Below are 26,363 nucleotides of genomic sequence, written 5' to 3' on the forward strand. Positions count from 1 at the left end.
TCTGAGCATAGCCTTTAGCAACCAGCCTTGCCTTGTATCTGTCAATGGAGCCATCTGGCTTCCGTTACCTTGAAAACCCATCGTGTACCAATGGCATGTTTACCTGGTGGCAAGTTTACGACATCCCAAGTCTGATTTTTCTTAATGGACTGCAACTCATCGTGCATGGCATTCATCCAATGCACATTGTCCTTTGCTTCTTCGAATGTTGCAGGCTCCTCCTCATCGAGAAGAGTACCTGCATAATTTGATTCCACTGAATTAGCACCTTCCATGTGCCTTGCTGCACTGCGAGTCCTGCCAGGTAATGGAGCATCAATCTTACTCTCTCTGAGAGTCTGTAACAGCCAGTTTGGGACTGTTTTTGCTGCATGTATGTCTGCAATTTCTTGCTGAACCACTTGTTCCACTGCCTGTGGAGGTGGCAAGACACCTTGTGGCTGAACTGGAGCATCGGGAGGTGGCTGTAAATTCTAATTTGCATTAGAATATCAGCAGGGGAACCCAAAGCAATGGGTAGTAACCCCTCAAAAACATCCTTTGAAGAAGAAGGCATATGAAATTCAGCCTGAGTGTGAGCTGAATTTTCTGCAAATATCACATCTCTACTGACAATGATCTTGCGTGTAGCAGGATTGTAGAGACGGTACCCCTTGCTTTCTGCACTGTACCCAACAAATATGCACTTAATTGCCTTATCTGAAAACTTATGCCGAAATTCAACTGGCACATGAGTATATGCAAGGCATCTAAAGACTCGGAAATGATCCACTGAAGGCTTTCTCCCATTCTAGACCTCATAGGGTGTTTTTGTTTTCAAAGCCTTAGTGGGAGCCCGATTTAAGATGTAGTTGGCACACATCAGACCTTCAAGCCAGAATTTGTGAGGCATGTGTTTGCTTTTCAGCATACATCTGTCCATCTCCATAAGAGGTCTATTTTTTCTCTCAGCTTTGCCATTTTGCTGAGGGGTCAGCCTCAGTGTGAGCTGATGCACAATACCCTTGCCTTTCAGAAAAGCATCAAAATCTGCAGACAAGTATTCCCCACCTCTATCTGTGCGCAACGTCTGTATCTTGAGTCCGGTTTCATTTTCAACCATGGCTGAAAAGTGTTTAAACACCATGAACACTTCTGATTTGTGCTTCAGCCCAAAGACTCAAGTGAAATTGGAGTAATCATCAATAAAAGTACCAAAGTAGAGATGACCACCCAATGATGGAGTCCTCATGGGACCACAGACATCACTGTGTATAAGCTGTAATTTGCGGACAGCTTTAATTGAACCATCCTTTTTGAAGGGGAATCTATGCATCTTGCCTAAAATGCACCCTTCACAGGCATGTGGAGGAGGTATCTCAAGAGGTGGCAATGCATCAACCATAGAGTGCTTCTGAAGCGTCATCACGTTGTTGTAATGCATGTGGCCATATCGGGCATGCCATAATTCTGCATTCTGCATGGCAGCAGTAGGAGTAGAAACTGCAAGAGCATGGGCTGCTCTTTTCTCAAAAAGATCAAGCTGAAAAAGCCCACGCAGCAGAGTACCAGATAATCTCAAGGCATAATCATTTTCCCTGTCTCGGACATCACATTTGTCATCCTCAAAGATGACCTGAAATCCAGCCCTGTTAAGAGTGGACACCAAAAGAAGATTCTTGGTGATACCAGGCACATATAAGACATCTGAAAGTCTGAAAACTGAGCCATCAATGGGAGTAAGCTCAACTTCTCCTGTGCCACGTACTGAATATGACGAGTTATTGGCACAAGTGACTTTCTTACCAACGGGAGGTGGATGCAAGGAAGTAAAGAGACACTTCCTAAAAGTGATATGCTTGGATGCACCGCTGTCAAAATACCAAGTATTCAGTGTTTCATTGACACTGAAAGCAGATGCATCCGTAGAAGAGTCATAACTGCAAGTCAAAAATGCATATGTATCATCATTACAAGTGGCTGTACTATCCCGAGCATCTGGAGCAGCCAGCCTAGAAATCTGAAATGCAAGATAAAAAGGCATAATCCTGTCCAACAAAGTTGGCTGCAGCATCCCCACTGTCAGATGCATGAGGAGCTGAATCTGAAACAACCATACTGGAGCTGTTTTTCTTCTCTTTTGCAAGCCTTTTCCTGCATTCTTCAATGTGATGACCTGGCTTTTTGCAGTAATGACAAAAACCCTTCTTCTTGGGCTTATTTGCATCATTTTTAGCCTTTTGTGAAGGCTGTCCTTACCCACTGGAAGGCTGATTTACTGATGTCTTTGCCTGTCCCTTTCTTTTTGACTTGAACTTTGAGAGCATAGCTTGTTCACCTGCACGTGAAGCCAAGTTTTTCCTGGTCTGCTCTTCCTGAAGCAGAAGTCCTATCAACTTATGAAAAGTGAGAGGATTTGCACCCCCCCTCAATGATAAGCTCAGCGAGGTATGAAAGCTGAGATAAGACTCAGGAAGAGAATTCAGAGTGGTGTTAATCATCTCTGAATCAGGAATTATCTCATCTATGTTCAATAATTGCTCTCTGAGATCTTGTAGCTTTGTGAGGTGGACTGGCATGGAGTCACCCTCTTCCATATGTGTATTACTTGCCTTCGAGGTCTTACACGACCGGATATGCGGAATGATAAATCTTTTCACTGAAAGAGAGATGCATGACAAAGCTAAGGCATCTCGTGAATCCCATCTCTTCTGCTCTGGAGTAGTGGCTTTAGTTGCACCAACAACTTGTTCTGCAGCTGCACCCTGTGCATGACCTCTTCCACCTCCTTGTTGAGGAGGGGTATTAGGTGCCATACCTGCTGGTCGGATCTCACCCCCATTCACATAATCCCATAAATTGCGAGAAATCAGAATATTGCGTACCATAAAACTCCAGAGGGAGTAGTTGGTACCATCCAACTTGTCTTCCTATGAAAGACCACCGAACTGGAAATCATTCTGATTTTGCTGGGCCATATCTGAGAAAGAGATTAGTAGATACAAGACTGAATTCCCTTACTGGGAATGAAATGCACAACTCCCAAAAAACACAGCCAAGCACTGGCTGTAAATGCAACTCAGATTTTTGCACTTGCACTGTCATAATTCTGTCCAAGCATAAAAAAACTCTCCAGAATCTGCCAAAAGTGCTGCAAAACACTTCAAGAAAGGCAGTATGAACTGAAATGTCCAAAGTTGCTCTCCCAACACAAAAGCCCCAAAATAGGCTTGAAATTGCAACCAGAAAGGGGCAAATTGATCAAAAGCCCCAAATGTTACAAGAATTGCGCTCTGTCTGCAAAAGCCCCAAATTTCACTGCGAAATTGCAGTGTAATTACAAAATCCCTAAATTTCTTCAAGAAATTGTACTGCAGAATTGAAAGCCCCAAATTTCGAGCTTGAAATTATCTGCAAAGTCCCAAATTTTGTCTGCAAGATTGCAAGTAGAACCAAAAAGCCCCAAATTTCTGGAGCAGATTCTGCAAATTGATTGCAATGTCTGCAACAAACAGGATGCGCCAAATGTACTCCCAAAAACTGACCCAAATAATGGCTGTCTGCAAAATGTGCCTGCTTAAGATCACCTGCAAGGTACAGCTTGTGCGCAGGTACAAAGTGTACGGCCAGGTACGATCAATGTATGGATTGCAGGTATGATTGGTACGTACGGCGATGATGCAGGTAAGGTTGCAGGTGTGAGCAGGTACAGCACGTACGGCAGGTACGCGTTGGCACAGCAGGTACAGTATGGTCAAACAGCTCTGTAGATCAGGTACGTACGGCGTTGTACGGGGACAATTTGTACAGTCGTACGATCGCGAAGTACGACGAGACTATAAGTACGGCTCTGATGCAAAACGGTACGGCGACGTACGGATGATGATGCAGAAGGTACCACTGATACGGACTGCATAGGTACGGTGGGTACGGCAGAGTACGGGCATGTACGGACGAGTGGCACAAGTGCAGTACGAAACTGTACGTATTGATTAGGCTACAGGTGCAACCTTGTTTCAGGACGTTCAACCCATTGTGTTTATTAGTTAGAAGCTAACTCCAGCTTAGGTTTTATATCCTACACATGAAAAGGAGCTCTTTGTTGTAGTTCGTGCATTGAAGAAGTGTAGGCATTATTTATATGGCTCCGAGTTTGTGGTGTATGTGGACAATATATTACTGAAGTACTTCTGTATAAGAGTATGTACTAAAGAAAATCTTTACCTTCTCAAGTCCTTGACTAGTCACTTCCATGTAGAATCTAGATGCAACTGTGGCTACTGAAATTTATAGGCTCCTTGCATTTGCAGTTTGGCAATTCGATGTGCCTTGCCTCTGAAATTTTTTTCGCACACATACTGCTTCGGATTTGCGTGGTCGTAAAGGTAGGTGGTCCGAGCTCATGCAGGATTTCTAAGGGCTGCCACTAATGTGGTGGATGATGGGTTAAATTGCATTGGTTTTGTGAACTTTTTGAGTCTCATTGAGATCTGAACTGTCATGTGCACGGATTGGTATCTGATGTGTACTAGGTACACAGGACTAGCTCAGGTTAGCCTGGGGAGGCTTAGAGCTAGGCAGGCTTGATTCTCGGGTTGAGTGGCAAGGGTACGAACTATTTATAGGTCTTCGCTATTTTTGGCGCTCGGGGCCTGAGTCTATAAAAGGGGCCCAGGGGGTTCAGTTCTCAGTGTGCAGTTGGGAGCAAGTTTCGTTCCCAGGTGCTAGGTCTGTTCTTGGATTGAGTCGCGGACGCGCGCCTGCATCTTAGCGTAGCCCAAGGCCCAGTGGCAGATCCAGGGCTTCACAGCGCCACCTGGTGGTATGGGACACCAGGCTGGTTTGGATCTGATTGGGAGTTCGTGCCAGTAGCTCAGCTCGTGGCTCGGAGGGGACATCTCCTGATTCGGGATCACATCCCGTAGATGTCATGGTTGGGTGGTGAGCAGCCTGCTCAGTTCTCACGTGGTGTGTGTGTTTGTTTGCAGATCAGGGGTTTCAGGAGTGCTGGGATGTGTCAGTTGGTATCAGAGCCAGCTCCTGAGGTAGGAATTTCTGATGCGAGAATTTATGACGATTTCTTCCTCCAGGTATGCCCTAAAACTTGAAATTTGTTGCTGCAAATTCTGCGTGGTTCCTGGGTTATCAGGGGTGGACAGTTGGTAGGGAAAAGGCAGAAGAAAGGAGGGAGAGTTTCGAAATTCCTGAAGGGGGCTGAGAGAGAAGGATGTAGGAAGCACGAGAGAGAGCAGAGAAGAAGGAAAGAGAGGCGAAGGACCTGACAAGGGCTGCGGGGGAGGCGGAGTTTTGGACGCCAGGGCTGTACGGAAACTCGGCCAGGGCAGGGAGAGGCGAGATGTGCAGGAACAGGGTGCGGCCAGCCTGCGTTGAGGGTTGCTTTTTTCGAAAAAAGCACCCCCTCCAAAGCTGGGAGGGTCGGCCTTCTTTGGAAGCAGGGCTTCCTAATTAGGCTGCCCTGCTCCCTATATAGATGGGGCAGGGTACCAGCCCAGCCATAGCTTGCAAACCGCCTAGCTGCACCATCGAGTTGTGTGCCAGCCCTGCGCCAGCCATCCGTACAGTGCCTGCGTCAGCCTGCCGTGCACCTGCGCCAGCCCTGCGTTAGCCTGCCGTACACCTGCGCCAGCCCTGCGTCAGCCTGTCGTGCACCTGCGCCAGCCTCCGTCAGCTACTGTACGGCCTGCGTCAGCAGCCGTACAGCCACGTCAGCAGTCCGTACGCTGCAGGATTCCGTACGTTGCATCTAGTAGCGGGTTCAGCCAGATCCCGGGATCCGTGTGCTTCCGGTTCGCCAGTTTCCAGCATCTCCTTCCGTCAGCATCTCTTGGGACGGTTTTCCTTTGCTCCATTCTCCTTTTCGCTTCGGTTCAGTCAGTTATTTCTCTCAGTTTATATTCAAATCAGATTTCAGTTATGTCTGATTCTGCAAATCCCGAGTTCACCATGGGAGAGCAGGATTTGGATTACACTCTTGTGGGAGAGGAGGATCAGGGTCTTTATGATGACCTGATTACGAAAAAGGCCTTCAGTGAATTTACCACTGCTCTGGATGGAAAATTCGAGCAGGTTAATGCAAATCAAACGGGGTTGACACAGCAACTCCAGGGGATTCAGGCGACTCTCACTCTTCTGGCTAGCACTGTACAGGCACTCACGCATGTGGATGCCATGGCCTCAGTGCTAGGCCCGAATGTAACTCCAGATTCTTTTCCAGGAGATCTAAAGTCTAGAACGAAGGAGGTAGTTGACACTTAGTTACACAAGTGGCAGGTACACTTTCAGTTCCACCCATACCCAGATGAGAAGAAGATCCAGCTTGCAGCGGGTTTCATGTTAGGTAAAGCATTGCTATGGTGGAAGGAACTCCAGCCTAAGCCCGATACATGGACAGATTTCGAAGGGGTCTTCAGGAAGGAGTTCCTGAAGAAGGAGGATGATTATGATATCGTTGGCAAGCTTAAAGCCCTCGATATGTCAAAGTTAAACTTGTCTTTTGAAGTTTATCTTCAAAAATTTCGGGATCTGCAAACCAGGGCCACTAAGATGGATCCAGTGACCTTGTTAGGTTTCTTCGTGGATGGTTTGCCAGATTCATACAAGTTGCAGATAAAGAACAACAAATGCACAACGTTGCAGGAGGCCATGAATTATGCGCGCATTTATGATGATACCATGGCCGGTGCTAAAGCAACTACAGTTTCCGACACGAGTGGAAAGAACAAACGCAAGTTCTTTCAGCCTACGACTGGTACTGGGGAGACGAAGTCTACGGACAACGCCTCCAACAAACACTTAACTTAGGCTAAGAATGGTAAAGCCCGTTTCCTTCGTACTTTGAGGCTCATGAAAGAAGGACGTTGCTTCTATTGCGAGGAGCGGGGCCACACCAAGAATGAGTGTCCAAAGCGCAAGAACCAAAAGTTAGTGCTTGGACCGAAGCTCCAGGCGGGTCCACGTACCACAGCCAAGGGAGCGAACTAAGTCTCGATGACAGGTATTTCTGTAAATGTCATTACCTGCCCACTTTCTTGTAATTGTACTTTCAATACTTCGTTGTTTGGTTCCCATGATCTTTTCCGAGTTTATAGAGAAGTTATGGACCAGCAGGTTCACATTCTCTTTGATCCGGGCAGCTCTCACAACTTTGTTAATTACAAATTTGTGCAGAAGATGGGGCTGTCCACAGTACCTAGCGACCACACCTATGAGGTGCAGCTTCCAGCTGGGAAGCAGTTTTGGGATCGCAAGGTTGAAGCGCTTCCTATCCGGATTCAAGCCTACACAGGGGCTCTTACATGTTATGTTATGCATCTGGAGCATGTAGACTTGTTGATCGGAATAGAGTGGTTTAAAACCCACAATATTCAGATTGGATGGACGGAGCATACGCTTTCTTTTGTAGATAAGGACACCCGATTTTGTATTCAGTGTGATAAAATTTCCTCTTCTCAGGGGCCTATTGTATCTGCGATGCAGCTTCGGAATATATTAAACAATTCTCATTATGATGTCTATCAGTGTGTTTTGATTCCGCTTTCTTCATTTGTTGTTTCTGTAATTAACAAGAATGATTTAAGTGTGTTTGAACACTGTGAATTGAGAATGTTGTTAGATAGTTTTAAAGATGTATTCCCTGCTCAACTGCCGGAAGGTTTACCTCCAGAACGGGCAGTAGATCATCGCATAGACTTAGTCCCAGGGGCTCAACCTATCAGTGTACCACCTTATAGGATGAGCCAGGTAGAGGAGGATGAGTTAGCTTTACAGCTTCAGGATTACATGAATATGGGCTATATACGCCCAAGTAAATCACCTTGGGGTGCACCTGTCCTCCTAAGAAAGAAGAAAGATTCTTCCTGGAGAATGTGTATAGATTATAAACGATTAAATAAAGTGACAATTAAGAATCGATACCCTCTACCTCGTTCCGATGATTTGATAGAACGTTTGGCCGGAGCGAAGTATTTCACTAAGATTGATTTGCGTACGGGTTATCACCAAATCCGTATCTATGCTAAACACATAAATAGGACCGCATTCCGAACTAGGTATGGTCATTACGAGTTTCTCGTATTACCTTTTGGTTTGACCAATGCTCCTGCTACTTTTCAGCAGATGATGAACGATTTGTTCAGGGATTTTCTGGGGCAAATTTGTTGTAGTGTTCTTAGATGACATCTTGGTATATAGCAGAACACTTGAGGATCACATAGGACACCTCCGGATTGTCTTAGTTATACTTGGGACACAAGATTTCTTCTGAAGGTATTAGCATTGATCTGGATCGTATCCTGAAGGTTTTAGAATGGCCTATCCCTCAGACTGTGAAACAACTTCGTTCTTTCCTAGGATTTACGGTATTTCTTCGGAAGTCTGTGCGTGATTATTCACATATCACGGCACCCTTGACAAACATATTGAAAGGTCGTGGATGCAGGTCTACCCAGCCGATCTCTTGGAATGATGCAATGAACAAGGCTTTTGAAACCTTGACGTTTTCTATCAAGGAAGGACCCGTTCTTGCATTACCCGATCCTACCCGGCCTTATGTTTTAGAGGCCGATGCGAGTGATTATGCGATTGGGGCAGCTCTATTCCAAGAGGCCAGACCTGTAGCTTTCGAGAGTAAGAAGCTAGACGACACTCAATATCGTTGGCCCACACTCGAGAAGGAACTTTATGCTGTAGTGTATGCTCTTAAGGTTTGGAGACACTACTTGTATGGTTCAAAGTTCCTTGTATTGACTGATCATCAGTCAATTAAGTATGTGTGTGATGGATCAGAATTGAGGGGACGGAAAGCTAGATGGGCAGAATTAATGCAAGATTTTGATTTTGAAATACGTTATCGTAAGGGTTCTTTGAATAGTGTGGCGGATGTCTTAAGCCGAGTTAAGTTTGTAAATGCTTTGTCATTTACGGAAATATCCTCAGACCTATTTCAATCCTTGAGAGGGCTATACGCAACTGATAGTCATTTTAGTTCTTTTTGGCAGAGAGTCCAGGATGGGAGCTCCATGGTTGACCAGGACTCAGGGATTGTGCCACCTAGGCATAGTTACCAGCCGAAACGGAAACGGAAGAAACGGAGTTTCCGGGTCCCGCCGAAACGGAAACGGAAGAAACGGCAATATGATACAATTTATGTATAAAAATTTATTTTTTATACATAATATAATTATCAATAGAGTGCAAAGCATACATAATACAAATTACAATGATCTATACTTGAAGGCTGAAGCTTCAGGCTTCAGCCTTCAAGCATCAATGCATCATTCATGATTCATGCCTCTATGATTCTAAATTCTTGAATGATGCTTCAATAATCTGAAATCAACATGTATCATGAGTCATGACTAACAAGTTTGGCATTACAAGAATCTGAACTTTAGAAGTTTGAAATACTTAAAAGTTTAAACTTAGCACACAAGTTGAAACTTGAAACTTGAAACTTGAAAGTATTCAATGTCCAGACTCCATAGATGATCATGATTCATGGTCCACAAATTTCATGATCATGATTCATGACTCATGACTCATGAGTCATGCAAGACTCAAAATAAAAGCACTCATGGATGATATAAAAAAAAGCAGTAGGACTACTGATCATCTGCATCATCCATGGACTCCTCGTCATCGTCATCCTCTGCGTCCTCAGATAAGTTCGAGGCATCTGTGTCACTGTCTGAAGAAGAATCATCAACATCAGGATCAGGACCATCGGGTGCAACTGAAGTACTAGCACCATCTCCAGATGGTTGACTGTATGATCGTGTGTGGTGTGCTGGTGCTGACAGCTCCTCATACAACATGGTGTACATGTCCAGCTCCTCCCGTGGGATATCTGGTATGACCTCCATCTTCTCCACGTCCACCTTGTCTACATTCACTTGGCGAGGTTCGGGGCAGCCGGCGGTGAACTCAAGGAGACGGAGGTTGCAATGACAAAACACCAACCGCTCCAATTGAGCCGTGCTCAATCTGTTCCTCTTCTTTGTGTGAAAGAGGGCCCAAGTGCTCCAGGTCCTCTCACAAGGACCGGAACTGCAGTCCTGTGAGAGAACACGTATAGCAAGGCGTTTCTGCCATAAGCCAATTAAGCCGAGATAAGTATCAGGAACTTGATAACTTTAAACATATTTGTAGTAGATAAAACTTCAAATTACTTAACGACTAAGCTCCAACTAGTGGCGTTGGAACTTGTCTCTTAGACTCTTACCAAAGTAGGAGTACAGTTGCCATATTTCTCCCACCAGGAGACAGGTTGCAACTGTGTCTCTCGGAGCCTAGCTGTAGGTCGACCAAAGGAGAGGCTGTGATTGCGGAACAATAGAAGTTCATCCTCCAGTCTTCGTTGCATCTCCAAGTCACCACCCGTCCAATTTTGTAGATACTGTTGCATCCCCTCCTCCAACTTGTCATTCTCATATTGCTCTTGACTGCGCCAGAGCGGATGCAATACATGTGCCACCGCATGGATTGGGCGGTGGAACCAATTCGACCGCTTATTCCATATAGCACGGATGGACTCAACCCTAAATCATGCCACAAGAAATTAGAATGCATTATGCATGCAAAATTCATAGACTATAGATAATAGTACATACATAATATATATCTGAAAATTCCAGGCTTCATGATAACAAATTGCCATTTAGTAACTGCAATAATGATACATATTACAAAAGTAAAAAGTCTTACTTATCAGGCGATAGGGAAGTGTTTCTGTTGAGGGCCTCTCCAATCTTGTCCATAAACTCGTACAAGAGCCCTAATGTGCTTCCCTCCATGTCTGTGATGCGAAGCACCGTGTAGATAGGATTAATCGATTTGATTAATGCCTCCGCCTGATTCCACCTAGACTCATCCATGATCATGCGAAAAAATTTGATAGACTTTGCTTGGCCTCTATCATCCCAATCTCCCCACTCCCGAGACACAACCGTGTGCAACAAGCCCTGGCGCACTCGCACAAGCCTCTCCACCACTATGAACATATAAGCAAACCTTGTGGTTGGAGGTTTCAATAGCTCAAGGTCACTGTAAGCCCGATAGATGCTAAGGACTTTGGGTCTCTTCGTGACAAACTTCACGATACTGCGGGCTGTGGAGAAGATGGCATCAATCCAAGGTATCTTCCCTAGGTCCTCGATCAAAAGATCAAGGCAATGTGAGGCACAGGGTGTCCACACAATCTTAGGGAACTCATCTTCTAACATGGCACCCATTGACACACAATTGCTGCCATTATCTGTCACCACCTGCACCACATACTCAACACCTATCTCCATAATGGCTGCTCGTAAATGCTCCCAAATATACAGCCCTGTAATCACTGTACCTGCAGTGGAAGCGTCTATGGCTCTCAAGAACATGGTTCCCTTGCAAGAAGACACTAAAATATTGTACACATTCCTCTTGCGTGCATCTGACCATCCATTGCATAAGAGTGTGCATCCATATTTTTTCCAAGTCTCTTTCAAGGGCTTCATTTGGTCTTCCACACATTCCCTCTCTCTTCTTAGCTCTCTTGTCCGCAAGGCCTGATATGTAGGCCCTTCCCATTCATACCCAATGCGGCTTACGGCTCTCATGGCCTTCCTCCATCGTGTAGTCTTCGCCACATGAAAGGGTATTGCACATTGTATGAAGAGCTTTGTGAGCTCACTAGTGGCCTCCTTCACTGCTTGCTTTTGCAAGCGTGCTTGAATGCTAGACCTTTGCAGTGATCCTCTTTTCCCCGCACTAGCATCCACACTAATTGATCCATGTGGCAAGGGTGTTCTTGTGGCACTAGGACCCGCGCTCGATGTAGTTGATGCCCCTCTACTTCTCTTTGCAGAACCCAATGTGCTGGCATCATCCAATGGCTCAGTGTCAGCAGCCTCTTCTTCATCTTGCAGCCCTTGTCCTCCACTTTTTGCAGCCAAGGCTGCCATACGCGCACGCTTCCATTTTGTTAGGCCACCTTTCACTGCAGTAGGCACGAACTCACAAGGTCCTACATCCTTGCAGGGAACACCTGCTAGATGGTCTTTCACCCGTGTGACAGACCCCGTCTTGCTTATGCCGCAATAGTTGCATCTCCACTTCTTGGAGCCATCGCCTCCTTTATAACTATCCAGGAGGGAGACATGCACCCAATAAGCATCTCTCGGCATTGAGGAGGATGGAGAGGTGAGAAGGAGGATGGAGAGGTCACAAGTGACTCGTGAGAAAGGATGGGAGGTAGACTGTAGAAGGAGGATGGAGAGATAGAGGTAAAAGAGGATGGAGAGGATGGAGAGGTAGAAGTGAAGGAGAATGGAGAGGAGGAGGATGGAGAGGTAGAAGGTAAGATTAAAGAGAGGATGGAGAGAAGAAGGATGGAGGGATGGAGTCAGAAGAGCAGGCTGCCAAGCTGCAGGCTGCAGCTTGCAGGATGGAGGAGATGGAGCAAAGGATGAAGAGGATGGAGAGAGCTCAGAGAAGGATGGAGGTGAGGGTAGGTCCAAGAGTAAAGGATGGGATGGAGAGAGCTTGAAGAAGTGGAGGAAGGATGCTGAAAGGATGCGGGAGGCGGCGAAAGACGAAGGCGACGAAATTCTGAAAGAAAACCTGTTTTTAGGGTTTCTGGGAAAACAGGAAATACGAAACGCCGGCGTTTCCGTTTCTGCCCACGAAACGTACGTGTCGTGCAACTATGCACCTAGGATACAGTCGGCGGGAGGTCAGTGGATGATTAGGAACGGCTTGCTGTTCCGGAATGAAAAGATTTGTGTGCCAGATGTTTCGGACCTTAAATCCAAGATTCTCTGGGAGTGTCATGATGCTCCTAGTGCTGGACATCCGGGTATACATAGGACTCTGTCTCTTGTGAAGCATACCTTTTATTGGCCTAAGATGCGTGCATTTATTGAGAACTATGTAGTAGGTTGCCGAGTTTGTCAGGTTACTAAGGCAGAACGCCTTAGAAGCGCGGGCTTATTACAGCAGCAATTAGGGCTGGGATTTTGATCGGGATGGATTTCCTTCTAGGGATTAGACCCCATGGGATGCTGGAGGCCTCCTGATGTTAAAGTACATCCAGTCTTTCATGTCAGTAGACTGAAAGAAGACTTGGGTCCTCACGAACCTGAGTGTATTCTTGAATTTCTTGACAGACAGATTCGTAATCGATCTATCACGGAATACAAGATCAAGTGGAAGGATCGTGTTGAGGAGGATGCAACATGGGAGACATTACAAAAACATTTCCGGGTTTTTTAGCGAACTCAGGAGTGAGTTCCTAGAGGAGGGGGAGTATGTCATGTGCACGGATTGGTATCTGACGTGTACTAGGTACACAGGACTAGCTCAGGTTAGCCTGGGGAGGCTTAGAGCTAGGCAGGCTTGATTCTCGGCTTGAGTGGCAAGGGTATGAACTATTTATAGGTCTTCGCTATTTTTGGCGCTTGGGGCCCGAGTCTATAAAAGGGGCCGAGGGGGTTCAGTTCTCAGTGTGCAGTTGGGAGCAAGTTTCGTTCCCAGGTGCTAGGTCTGTTCTTGGATTGAGTCGCGGACGCGCGCCTGCATCTTAGCGTAGCCCAAGGCCCAGTGGCAGATCCAGGGCTTCACAGCGCCACCTGGTGGTATGGGACACCAGGCGGGTTTGGATCTAATTGGGAGTTCGTGCCAGTAGCTCAGCTCGTGGCTCGGAGGGGACATCTCCTGATTCGGGATCACATCCCGTAGATGTCATGGTTGGGTGGTGAGCAGCCTGCTCAGTTCTCACGTGGTGTGTGTGTTTGTTTGCAGATCAGGGGTTTCAGGAGTGCTGGGATGTGTCATGAACTGATCTCTTTATTTCCCTTAAAGGCTGTATGAGCAGGATCATATTTCAGCTGTATATGACACAGGTCCAAGCTGGTATATGAGCCATATGGTTTAAATCTAAGAGGGAAAGGAATCCGAGATCAGTATTCCATTCGGAATGGTCTCTTGTTCGGAAAGGGTAAAGGGTGCATACCAAACATCCAGGACACAAGGAATAACGTCCTTTTCAACTGTCATGACACCTCTTGTGCCGGACACCCTAATACCCAACGTATGTTGGTTTTGGTCAAGTAGGATTTTTATTGGCCAAAGATGCTGATTGATGTCGAATGATAGGTTCGAGAATGTCAATAATGCCAAGTCAATAAGACAGAATGCTTGAGACAAGGTGGCTTGTTGCATCTGTTGGAGATTTCAGATAAGAAATGGGAAAGTACTCCATAGATTTTATTTTGGGCTACCTGACATGATGCCATATGGGTAGTTGTGGATAGACCGACAAGATGGCCAGGTTTATTCCAACCAAGACAACAATTTTGGCTCTACAATTGGCATGGGTGTTTGTGGAAAAATTGTTTAGTCTTTATGGGCTTCTGTCTGAGGTTGTCAGTGATCACGATTCTAAGTTCAGGACACTAATCTCACCATGAGTTGCTCTGAACATCTGGAGTCAGATGGACAGACAGAGCAAGTTAATCGGATTCTTGAGGATATGCTTCGTGCATGTCTCTCTCAAAAGCAATCTGATTGGGAAGAATATTTTCCCATGGCCGAGTTTGCATGCAAAGCATTCAGCCACAAAGCTGAGTCCATTTGTGTTTATGTATGGATTTCAGCCTAAGGCTTCATGGTTCGTTGGACTACCAAAGATAAATGTACGAACAGCTGCTGATTTTCTGCAATTGCGATAGGATGTGTTGCAGTTTACGAAGGATAACCTTGGCACAGCTCAAGAGAGTCTTGAGCCCAGTTTTATGCAAATCAGAAGCGCTCGCCTTGCGTTTTTGCAGAAGGCCAGTTTGTTCATTGGAGAATCCCAAAGATTTTGGAGCACTACCATCTGATGAAGCTTATAAGCTTCCAGCTGGTTATTGTGAACCTTTCAAGGTCATCCCAGTAATCGATAACGCAGCCTATGAAATGGAATTGCACTTGATGTACAGGTACATCCGGTTTTCCATGTTAAGAGAAATTAGGTGGGGATCTTAGCGTGGTTTAGCAGAGGAGCTTGTGTCTGATTACAAGATCTGTCGGAGTATATCCTCATGAACCAGAAGTGGTTCCCGATTATAGGGAAAGACCCCTCAGAAATAGGGCGGTCCTTGAACTTCTTATCGAATGGAAGGAGAGATCCAGTGACGACAACTTGGGAGAGTTCTGCATCCATGCAGAAGCAGTAATTTCCTAGCTTAAAACTTTCTGGTATAGGTTGTTTTGTGGTGGGAGAAATGTTATGACCCGAAGGTCATAGCATGAGAAACAGCACGCTACACTAGGTGGTATAGGTTGTTTTGTGGTGGGAGAAATGTTATGACCCGAAGGTCATAGCATGAGAAACAGCACGCTACACTAGGTGTTCTAACTGACCCCTTGTAAAGGGTCCAATGCTTGGATCTAACGCCACCATTAATGCCAGCTCATACTACGACCTTGGGGTCGTAACAAAAACACTCTCAAATGGGAACCTCTTTCGTCGTGACTGGATGTGTGTACCAAAACCTGCAATTGCAAGTAGTGATGTTTCTTGATGGGCGTGGTTACGTGCATTGTAGTAAAGTCTTTTTGATTTCATGCTTGCATTTATGTCACATTGATGTAATAACAGCTCCCTTGAATCTTCAGTGATGCTATGTGGGAATGCCCGCACGTAAATAGAATAACTTCTTAATGATATGTGCCAAAAGTTTCAGTCCAAACACATCAACATGCTCTACTAGCAATGCAATCATAGCAACTGGCTGGGTTCATGTACAAGTTCTTTTGCTCAAAGAGTTTCTGCCTGTGTGCTACATGGCCATGAAATATTCAACCTTGATAAACAGTATATAAAGTTTGGCATCCCCTAACATGACTTTGTTCAGTCTTAATGAGATGTGTGTACCAAAACCTGCAATTGCAAGCAGTGATGTTTCTTGATGGGCGTGCTTATGTGCATTGTAGTAAAGTCTGTTTTTGATTTCATGCTTGCATTTATGTCATATTGATGTAACAACAGCTTCCTTGAATCTTCAGTGATGCTTTGTGGGAATGCCTGCACGTAAATAGAAATAACTATGTGCCAAAAGTTTCAGTCCAAACACATCACCGTGCTCTACTAGCAATGCAATCATAGCAACTGGCTGGGTTCATGTACAAGTTCTTTGGCTCAAAGAGTTTCTGCCTGTGTGCCACATAGCCATGAAGTATTCAACCTTGATAAACAGTATTTAAAGTTTGGCATCCCCTACATGACTTTGTTCAGTCTTAATTTTAAATGCACCATAACTTTTTTCTGCAAGTCGTAATACATGGCAGCAACTTTCATCGCATGCTGTACACTACTTGAGGGCAATCTTCCGAAGTTTTTTTTTTTGCATTCCCATGAGATGTCATTGTTCTCATTATGGCATCCAAGTGTAGAACCTTAAACTCCTGTGTATACTCACCTAGATTAATTATGTTAAAGCTAGCCTTCATCATGGCTGAGTCTGCTCTTCACCTCCGAAGTGCCGATAGAAACTCATTAAGAAAACTTTGTATAAATGGATGCTCAAGTATGTGTGGGTGTGTGGATTTGTATGTGTGAGAGCATATGTCTATACTATGGTCTACACCCACTGTTGGGCGCTGATGATGTCAGTGGGGATATCATAGGAGCTAGTCCCTGCTATGCGTGATGGAGTTTATGGTTTTCAACCTTATGAGTGACTATCATGAGATTGAAACTGCACTATATTGTGTTTTTAGAGCATGAGTTTGGGCATGTTCTTGGACTCATCTAGGTATATAATTATGTTAAAGCTATGGCCATGCTCCCCACAGTAATACTCCCCAATGTTTGGCGATACAGCTTCAAGATGAAACCTGTCATGCATTTCTTGTTCTGGCTGCACAAGCTGCTCCTTGTTGCCTTGTGCAAATTTACTTTGGCCACCTTTTCTATCAACTAAGTGGTCTTCCATATGTTCTTTCCTTATGGCTAGCAAGTACATGCAGCCATACACAGCCCGTGCATCAGACAAGAGGCTCCAATATCTCAGCAGGGTGTTGGTTATGTAACAAGAGGCCGCTATTGATGCTTCTATGAATCGGGGGGGGGGGGGGGGGGCGGGGGGCTCTAGAAGCATATTTCAAGCAAGGGCTTCCTTCAAAATTGGAAAAGTTAGTTCTCAGCTAGCTGAAATGATGTTTGACAAATTTGAGCTGATTATTGGGGTAAATTCAATTTGATGATGGTCAGTGTTGCAATGCCAGCCCATTAGTGTAGGCTCATGGAAGCAAAAGGATGCACAAGAGTGGAGCAAGAAGTGGAAGCCGTCACATCAACTAGTATGAAAATGAAAGTACAAAGTACTATAAAAGAGAACCCTAGGACCTAGTGTCCTAGTGGTACCACTAGTACTGTTGGAGACCTTCTCAAGGGGTCGATCTATTGTTGGCTGGCTGGTCGTATGAGACGTTCACGTGATCATTAGGCGGTGGTAACATTCTGATTGGACCATGCAAGTTTTGGAGGCCAGCTAGTGCATGGCGTACATGTGGTTATCTCAGGTTGGTAGCGAGAAGCTTCTAGTTGAGTGGAGATCATCCAAGGCGGCAACCGACTTCCTCAGGCGCTGCTTTATATGGGCTATGAAGCCAATTAGTTTCGTCTCTTTGTTGAGCTGTTATGCAGCTGCTAGTAGTTGCACGTTGGTGTCTGTAGGGTCCTTAGATTGAGTTAATAATCTTGTATAGCCAACAAACCCTGTAGGGATGAGGCTCTTTGCATCAGGTTATATCAGAGAATAAAAGAGTAGAGTGAGTCGTCGTTATTGGTATATGAAAGTGTAGTCGATTGAATCTGATGCATAGAGAGAGGCATGAAGTTGTGTCGTCATTTTATGTGTTGATTTCTATATTTTATTTGGAGAATTGCATGCATGTTCGGGTTGTGAGGCCCTAAAAGCCATCAAGTACTAGGTGTCATAAGACACTAAAAGTACTAGGTGACCTAAGTGCCAATAACTAAAGCTACATGGTACATACTAGGGCCCAGAGGGCATCGGTACGACCGGGAGAAGATGGCCTACAAACCCCCCTCCATGGTATGGGCTGAAGTATTTTGGAAACATCTAAGAATACCTGGTATTTTCTGGTCATGGTGGTACATGTTCATCCAAAAGGATATAGCCACCTATGAATGAGGTATGCTAGATCATGTAACAAAGGGAACCAAGGGTAAAGCCTGTCGAAAGACTTCAAACTTGGAACGAGGAAGTGCCTTTGTAAACATATCTGCTATGTTGTCCTTTGTGGGAAGGTAGGACAACTCTATGTCTCCTGATGACAACCGCTCTCGAACATAATGATAGTGAACTTCAATGTGCTTGGTACGCGCATGAAACACTGGATTACGTGCAATGGCCAAAGCACTCTGGCTGTTAGTGTAGACTAGTGGAGGATGTTTGGCGAATCCCAAGATCGGTAAGTAACTATCGAAGCCAAACACACTCTACTGTAGCGATGAAGGCTGCTCTGTACTCAGCCTCACAGCTGGATGGGGCAACTGTTGGTTGCTTCTTGTTGAGCCAAGAGATACATGAACTGCCAAGCAAAAAACAGTTGCCGGTATGTGACACTCTGGTGTCGGAACAACCTGCCCAGTCACTATCCGTGTAAGCATGCATGGTAAGTGAACCCTGATCACCATAGAAGAGGGCTAAATCCTGAGTGCCTCTGAGATATCTGAAGACTCTCTTCACTGCCTGCCAATGTTGTGAACTGGGCATGTGCATGAACTTGCTGAGCTGGGATACTGCATATTGTTAGTCAGGTCTGGTGTGGCATAAGTAAATGAGACATCCAACAGAGTGATATCACATGGTGGGCTCCCATCATGAGCTAAAAATTTGAAGCCAGGGTCCACTGGAGTAGAGATTGGCTTGCAATCCTCAAACTGAAAACGATCAAGGAGCTGTCCAATATAGTTGGACTGTGACATCACGATACCTCCCTCAACATGAGCAAACTGAATGCCCAAATAATAGTGCAGTTGTCCCATGTTTGACATTTCAAAAGCTTCCTGCAAATCAGCCTTGAAAGCTGCAATATGCTGAGTGTTAGGGCCCGTGATTAGCATGTCATCCACATATAAAATCAGGACTACAAAATCAGATCCACTCCCACGGACATAAAGAGTGGGCTCTACGGGGCTATTCTGAAAACCAAGGGACAGTAAGTATGCATGAATTTTAGCATACCATGCCCTAGGTGCTTGCTTCAAACCATAAAGGGCTTTTCTCAGCTGGCATACCTTGTTTTTAGAGCCAACAACCTCAAAGCCAGGAGGTCGTGTTACATAAACTTCTTCTTGTAGGTGTTCTATTCAGCACATAGTTGGCACACATCATTGCATCAAGCCAAAATTTATTGGGCAAGGACTTGGCCTTAAGCATGCATCTGGCCATCTCCATAGTGGTCCTTTCAGGAACATGATTATGCTGAGGAGTGTAAGGAGTAGTGCATGAGTGAACAATGTCCTGTGAAGACAAAAGTACATCAAACTCCTTTGACATATACTCTCCCCCCCTATCTGTGTTGAGGGTGACAAGCTTACATCCTGATTCATTCTCAACCATATTCAGCCACCTTTGAAAGCATGAGAACACTTCAGATTTGGCTTTTAAAGCAAATACCCAGCAATATCTTGTGAAGTCATCAATTAGAATCTTGAAATATTTGTACCCCCCAATGGCATTTGTCCTCATTGGGCCACAGACATCACTGTGCACTAGCTGCAATTTCCTTTGTGAGAGTTTTGGACATTTCTTTTGAAAAGGAAAGTGATGCATCTTACCCAAAAGACAACCCTCACACACATGTTTGGAAACTGTGTGAGTTTGAGGTACATCGTTTGCCATGCCCTGTGAATGTAACTTGGCAAGAGCTCTGTAATTGAGATGACCCATTCTCTCATGCCAAAGATGAGTTTCAGCAAGCCTGAAATAGCAAATGCTTCAATAGAAAGTGCAGCTGAGTGATGATCAAGGTGATCAAGCCCCTTTTACAAAGTGCCAGTGAGAACTATGGCATTGTCATCACGAAGATCATATACTAAGCATCTATATGCATCAAATATCACTCTGAAACCTGAAGTGGCAATTGTTGAAATTGAAATCAAGTGGACTTCAATTCCAGGCACAAAAGAACATTTGTCAAAGTGACAAGATGGTTTGAAATGGATGTGAGCTGCGCATCTCCAATTCCTTTTACTGCATAGGAAGCATTATTAGCACGTGTGACAGTCCCCCCTCGAGGTGCATTAGCTAAGGAATGAAACAATTGTCTACAAGAAGTGACGTGCTTAGAAGCACTACTATCAAAATACCAAGACTGAGCATCATTAGCAATAAAGAATGCATCAACTTTGGAGGGATCGAAAGAGCAATGGACAGTCCATGCCCAATCATCCTGGAGAGCATGTGCATGTGAGGCATTTGCTGGCTCATGGGATTCAATTGCATGTGAGGCATTGACTGTCAATCCTGCTTTCTCAGAGAATGCGCTTCTTGCATTCTGAAATTTCATGCCCTGGCTTGCGACAATAGTTACATCTTCTCTTCTTTGACTTATCTGCTGTTTTTTGAGATGCATTGGAGGAATTGCCATTGATAGGCGCATATTTAGGCTTGCCTATAGGCTTGGAAGCCTTGCCTTTTTCTATCGGCTGTGAAGCAAATGCATGATCAAGAATAGTAGCTTGCCTGTTAGCAGGACTTTACTCTTCCTGCAAAAGCAAAGTGACTAACTAATCAAAGGAGTAGTGGTTTGGATTACCCATGGCCACTAGTCGAAGGGTTGTAGCAAACCCTTGATATGTAACTGGCAGCCCATTCAATGTGGTATTGACAAGCTGAGAATTTGGCACCACTTGATCAATATTGGCAAGTTGTTCCATGACGTCCTTGACCTCTGTCAGGTATGCATCCATAGAGTCACCTGCATTTATGCTGACTTCCTGCAATTGCCTTCTTAAACATGCAACACGTGCCTCGTTGCGAATCTGATAAAGCGAAGCCAATTTGTTCCAAGCATCCTTTGCTGTCCTGCATGACTGGATGTGTGGAATAATGATTCTCTTGCATGATAAAGCAATATAGGAATGTGCATTTGCATCTCTTGCATCCCATCTTGTTTGTTTCTGAGTCGGAGGAGCAGCAACAGGGGTGCTAGAGGATAAAGCATCTGGAGGAGTAGCCTCTACAGAAGGACCAGCAGTAGGGGCAGCCTCTGTAGCATTGGCTGGCCGTTTCATGAGATAAGACCACATCGGATAGTTGGTGCCATCCAACTTATCATCTTCACGGAATGCCAAATAAATCATGATTGTTGCCAGCCATTGCCAATGGGACAAGTAAAAAGGCATCGACAAAGTGGCCCAAAAGATAGCCTCAAGTCTTGCAATTGCAAAAAATAGGACCAGCTGTCCAAATCTGAAAAAAGCCCCAAAATAAGCTGTAATTTGCAAATGTGATCAAATGGCCTGCAATTTCTTGCCAAATTTATTGCAAATCTGAAAGTATTGTGCAATTTGCCTTCAATTTGTAGAGCAAAACTGAGCCGAAAATGGGGCAAATTCAGGAAAAGCCCCAAATTGTCTGCAAATCTGCAATCTACCTGCAAAATCGTAGCCCGAATGCAAAAGCCCCAAATGTCACCAAAAAATTGCAGATCTGCTGTAATGTCTGCTCCGGACGATACGGAATATTACGGACGGTATTGAACTGTACGGACGGCGAAGTGCGGAAATGTACGGAAATCAAAAATCTACGAAAATCAAAACTGTACGGAAATATGTGCAATTGTACGGACGGATTCTGACGCGCTGTACGGACGGCCGTATGGAATCGTGCAAACAGGTTTTTTTAATAAAATAAATAATTTTTATAAATGCTGTTGTGTTGTTGTTGTGGGTGGGTGTGTGGACAGCTCACGCGTCATACGGGGATCCGTACGATTGTACGGCATTGTACGGACAGAAGGTTGCGGGGTCGTGTCGGAGCTGTGCGGGACGTCCGGTAGCTGAGCTTGACGATGGAGCTGAAGTACCGGAGCAGGAGCTCGAAGCAGGAAGCTAGGAGTAGGGAGTAGGTGCGGGAAGGAAGTGCTCTGATACCACTGTAGGCTCACGGAAGCAAAAGGATGCACAAGAGTGGAGCAAGAAGTGGAAGCCGTCACATCAACTAGTATGAAAATGAAAGTACAAAGTACTGTAAAAGAGAACCCTAGGATCTAGTGTCCTAGTGGTACCACTAATACTAGGTGAGACACTAAAAGTACTAGGTGACCTAAGTACCAATAACTAAAGCTACATGGCACATACTAGGGCCCAGAGGGCATCAATACGACCGGGAGAAGATGGCCTACAATTACAACTGTGAATGCTAAAAAGTCATGTGCACATGATTGTAAAAAGGGAAAAATATATAACAGCACAAACGATGCGAGTCAGTGTGAACAAGAAGAAAAAGATGGCTGTTATACCACATTGAAGGAACCAAGCAATGCTCCAAATGATTTTGGGTACATCAACATGCAAGTAGCAATAATAGATTGTTTTGGGAACTTCAAGGCAATGATTACAGGCCAAGCAATGATGCTGTGGGGTACAGACTGCTCAAACTGCAATGGTGTAAAAGGCTGAAAACCAGAAGTATGGTGGCGAGCATCTGCCATAAAGCCTCTGCCTGGCACAGGGAATCCATCTTGGCTGTCCAAATGATCCCATGCTGGGGTACGGGCTGATTGCCTTTGTTTGGAAGTGCATGTGTGGCAACTTGGCTTAATTGCTGGTCAATTTGCTGGGAGATTTGCTAACCAAGTTGCTGCTCCAGTTGCAGAAATGTACCCTGAATCATGGAGGACAAGGCCTCAAAAAACTGTCCCTGTATATGAGCAGATGCATCAGATCGAGGACAGGTAGAAACCTGTAGGTGCTCACTGCTCCCACTGTCGAAGGTGTTTTCTCATGTTGAACAGCAGTACTATCACTGCCAAGTAGTAACTCCTCAAAACAGGGCAAACACTTGGGTGACATGGTAAGTTGTCTAATGCAAAGAAAAGTCCAAATGTGGCTAGACTCTTGCAAGAAGATCCCAATCGGACAGACAGGGCTGCCCCACAAGTGAGTGCTACCGTGGTGCAATGAAGGAATGGGGCTGAAAAAAACCTTGTAAGAGCTTGTAAAGACCTTCAGAAATGTGTTGTAAAGGCTTGAAATTCTAGTGGTGGCTTTTTTTGACAACAATGTCACCTAAGACACTTAGGACTCTTGGACTAAGATAACTAGGATAGCTTGGACCCTTAGTATAGTTAGGACACTTAGGCAGCAAGCATCAACGCCAATTGCCAGTGTTTTGTCCAGCTTCTCTGGCTGCCAGCTGCGGCTGAAGGTAGAAGCAGGCAATGATTTCAAGCAGCCGTCAGCTAACTTAAGAATTTTCATCCGCTAGCCGCTCGTACACTCCACCAATCTCGCGTTGCCCATCAATTTGCATCAGCCACCGGTTAGAAAGGGCTTTGATACCAATGTAGAAAAGATTGTGAGCGTAGATCTGGAGAGGGGAGTAGAATAGCAGAAGGGAGGTGAGAGGAAGGAGGAAGAGGGAGACAGAAAAGGGGTAGGAGAGAGAATGAGAGAGAGAGATGGGAGTGAGGGGCAGAGGGAGAGAGTGTGGAGGAACGTAGGAGGAGAGTAGTCCAAAGGTACCTACAAAAGAAGAGAGGTGGGCTTATAGAGTCCTCAACTTATATCCCTTTAGCCCTGGTAGTGCTATTCCTAAACCCTGAAACTTGGCCTGATGTTGGCCTTCATTACATTTTGTGGGACACTGTTTGGGCAGTGTCAATCCCAGGTCTTCAATGTGCAAGAAGCATGCAGAAAATGGAGAAGCACCTGCAAGGAAAAATGTTGGGGGCAAAGATTTTGGGCGGGCTGGGCAGTGGTGTGAACTTCAGACGTTTGTGGGATCAATCCAAGTCTGTTTGAACTATTTTCCATTTCCAATTTTTGTATTCCACCTGTGCAGAATGTTTATTGCAGAAAGGAACAAAATTCTGGACTGTCATGGTTGAAGCGGATTTCTATTTCTCCTTTTCTAATCAATTATATATGTAAGAAGTAAATGTGCAATATTGTGAGCTCCGTGTATTAATCTCATTTGATACAAATGTGATAGGACGACTTAGGATATGTTATCTTCTGACCTTAAAAGGACTAATGTTACTCAGGGTAAAGGGTGAGAAACACTGCAGGGAAGTGCTGTGGTTGATCACACAACGGGGCTGAAGAAAATTCTGGAGCTCTTGCGCTTGGATAAGAGCCATAAAGATGGCATATGTGCTGTTGGTCACCGAGTTGTACATGGAGGGGAGCAGATGACACAGCCAATGCTTGTTACGGAAGAGGTTAAGAAAGGAATTGAACGAGCCATTCCCCTTGCTCCTCTTCACAATCCTCCAAATCTTGAGGTATTTGATTGCAAACAATTATTCTTGACTTTGAACTGCAGGAATTAAGTCCATCTGGATGAGTCAGATTCTATATTAGTCTTTCTTTGGTTCAGATATCATGATGGCCATATTGCACATGATTTGCACCCTGACGGTAACAAATTCTGCCTTCTGTGCAGGGTATCCGGGTTGCAGAGCAGCTATTTGATTGTCCTCAAGTGGCTGTGTTTGATACAGCTTTCCATTCAACAATGCCTGCATGTGCATATATGTATGCACTTCCATACAATTATTATGAAGAGCTTGGTTTACGAAGGTATGGATTTCATGGAACAAGTTATGAATATCTTCTTGGAGAAGCAGGGAAACACCTTGGTAAGTCTAAGGAGGAGTTGAATTTAATAGTTTGCCACCTTGGGGCTGGGGCCAGTATGGCCGTAATCAAGGGTGGGAAGTGTGTTGATACCACAATGGGTGTGACTCCTTTGGAGGGCTTGGTGATGGCAACTAGATGTGGTGATATTGACCCAGCAATTTGTGAAATTTTGGAAACTCGCAAGGGTCTTACATTAAATCAGATAGGCACCATTTTAAACAAAGAAAGTGGTATATTCGGTATTTGTGGGGAGAAAGATATGAGGTCAGTGATAGATTTGTCAGAAGCTGGTAGTGAGAGGCACAGATTAGCATTACAGGTTTATGTGCACCGCATTCGCAAGTATCTTGGAGCATATTATTTGAATCTTGGTGGCAAAGTTGATGCTCTCATTTTTAGTGCAGGCATAGGAGAACGGTCTGCAAGTGTACGTGAAATGGTTTGCACTGATCTTGACATGCTTGGCCTGAGTATTGATCAAATAAAGAATCAGGGTGAAGGAAGAGGCTTTCGAGAGATTCAAGCAGACAATTCAAGGGTTAAAGTGCTTGTCATTCCAACTGATGAAGAGCTTTGCATTGCTCAACAGACCTTGAAAGTTGTCAAAGAGTCAATGCTAATGCCCGAGGAAGAAAGCAAGTGTGGGAACTTACCCTCTCCTATTAAGGAATCTGATTGAGCAAGGTAATGATGATCAGAATTTGCAGATGTTCACATCAGGTAGCTCCTTTGGACAGGGAGATCTGCTGTGGATGATGTATCGTGGCCAAATTGATGTAGGGGACACGGAAAACCTTGATACCAGTACGAACATTGCTTATGGTGCATCTTGGATGCTACCTTCATGCAGATGCAGATACTTTCTATGAATGTTTGCCTACAAAGATGCTGGAATGGTGTTATAGAGATAGTGTTCTCATTGTTTTGAATAGAAACAGGGTGTGCTTGTCATGTAAAAGCACTTGTTACCAACAAGTAGTAGTGAGAAAAAGCTTATGCTAGCTTCTAATACCCATCATAAACAGACATTACATGAGAAAGAGATGGAAGTGTGAAGCTTTTCAGTCCTGAACTTTTCTTGAATAATAGTAGTGAACTGGCAAAGCTTTTGGACATATTGATGGACCCAGCCTCATGGGAGTCGAACTTTTTCTTTTTTGCTCATTTTCTTTATTTTTTGCCTTTGTGTGTTGTGGGGGGGGAGGGACAAAGGGGGCGATCTGTCCGGAGGTTAAAACTGCACTTTCCGTTTTGCTTGTAGAGGAAGAGGTTGGGCATATTCATAGGTTTATCTTTTGTTGTATTGGCGGACGTGCAAATATAACCTTGTAAAGTTTTCGTCAAAATTGTGGCTTGCTGATATTGCCTTAATTCTTTCTGTTTGTAGTGGTGCCTTGCCTTGTCAACTATTTCTTCTAAGCTATTTTACTTAGAATTGTACGTTTGGGAGAGACTAAAGGGAAATGGTGTTGTCTTCACAAGTAGTTGTAGCTTGGATGAA

The 26,363-nt window shown here is 44.8% G+C and overlaps 1 protein-coding gene across 1 annotated transcript in view; it reads left to right on the plus strand.

Moving 5' to 3' along the window:
* The window catches only part of LOC147905365 (uncharacterized), a 42,846-nt gene extending 16,869 nt beyond the window's left edge, over positions 1-25,977 (plus strand). The window contains exons 3-4 of the mRNA XM_087370165.1: positions 24,289-24,504; positions 24,666-25,977. Of these exons, the coding sequence (XP_087226291.1) occupies positions 24,289-24,504; positions 24,666-25,541 (1,092 nt within the window). The 3' untranslated portion in view covers positions 25,542-25,977. The remainder of the gene's footprint in view (positions 1-24,288; positions 24,505-24,665) is intronic.
* The last annotated feature ends 386 nt before the right edge of the window (positions 25,978-26,363 follow it).

This window comes from Dipteris shenzhenensis, chromosome 1 (assembly GCF_047967505.1).
Source record: "Dipteris shenzhenensis isolate YYH24624 ecotype China chromosome 1, Dip_SZ_1.0, whole genome shotgun sequence".
NCBI classification, from domain to species: domain Eukaryota; kingdom Viridiplantae; phylum Streptophyta; class Polypodiopsida; order Gleicheniales; family Dipteridaceae; genus Dipteris; species Dipteris shenzhenensis.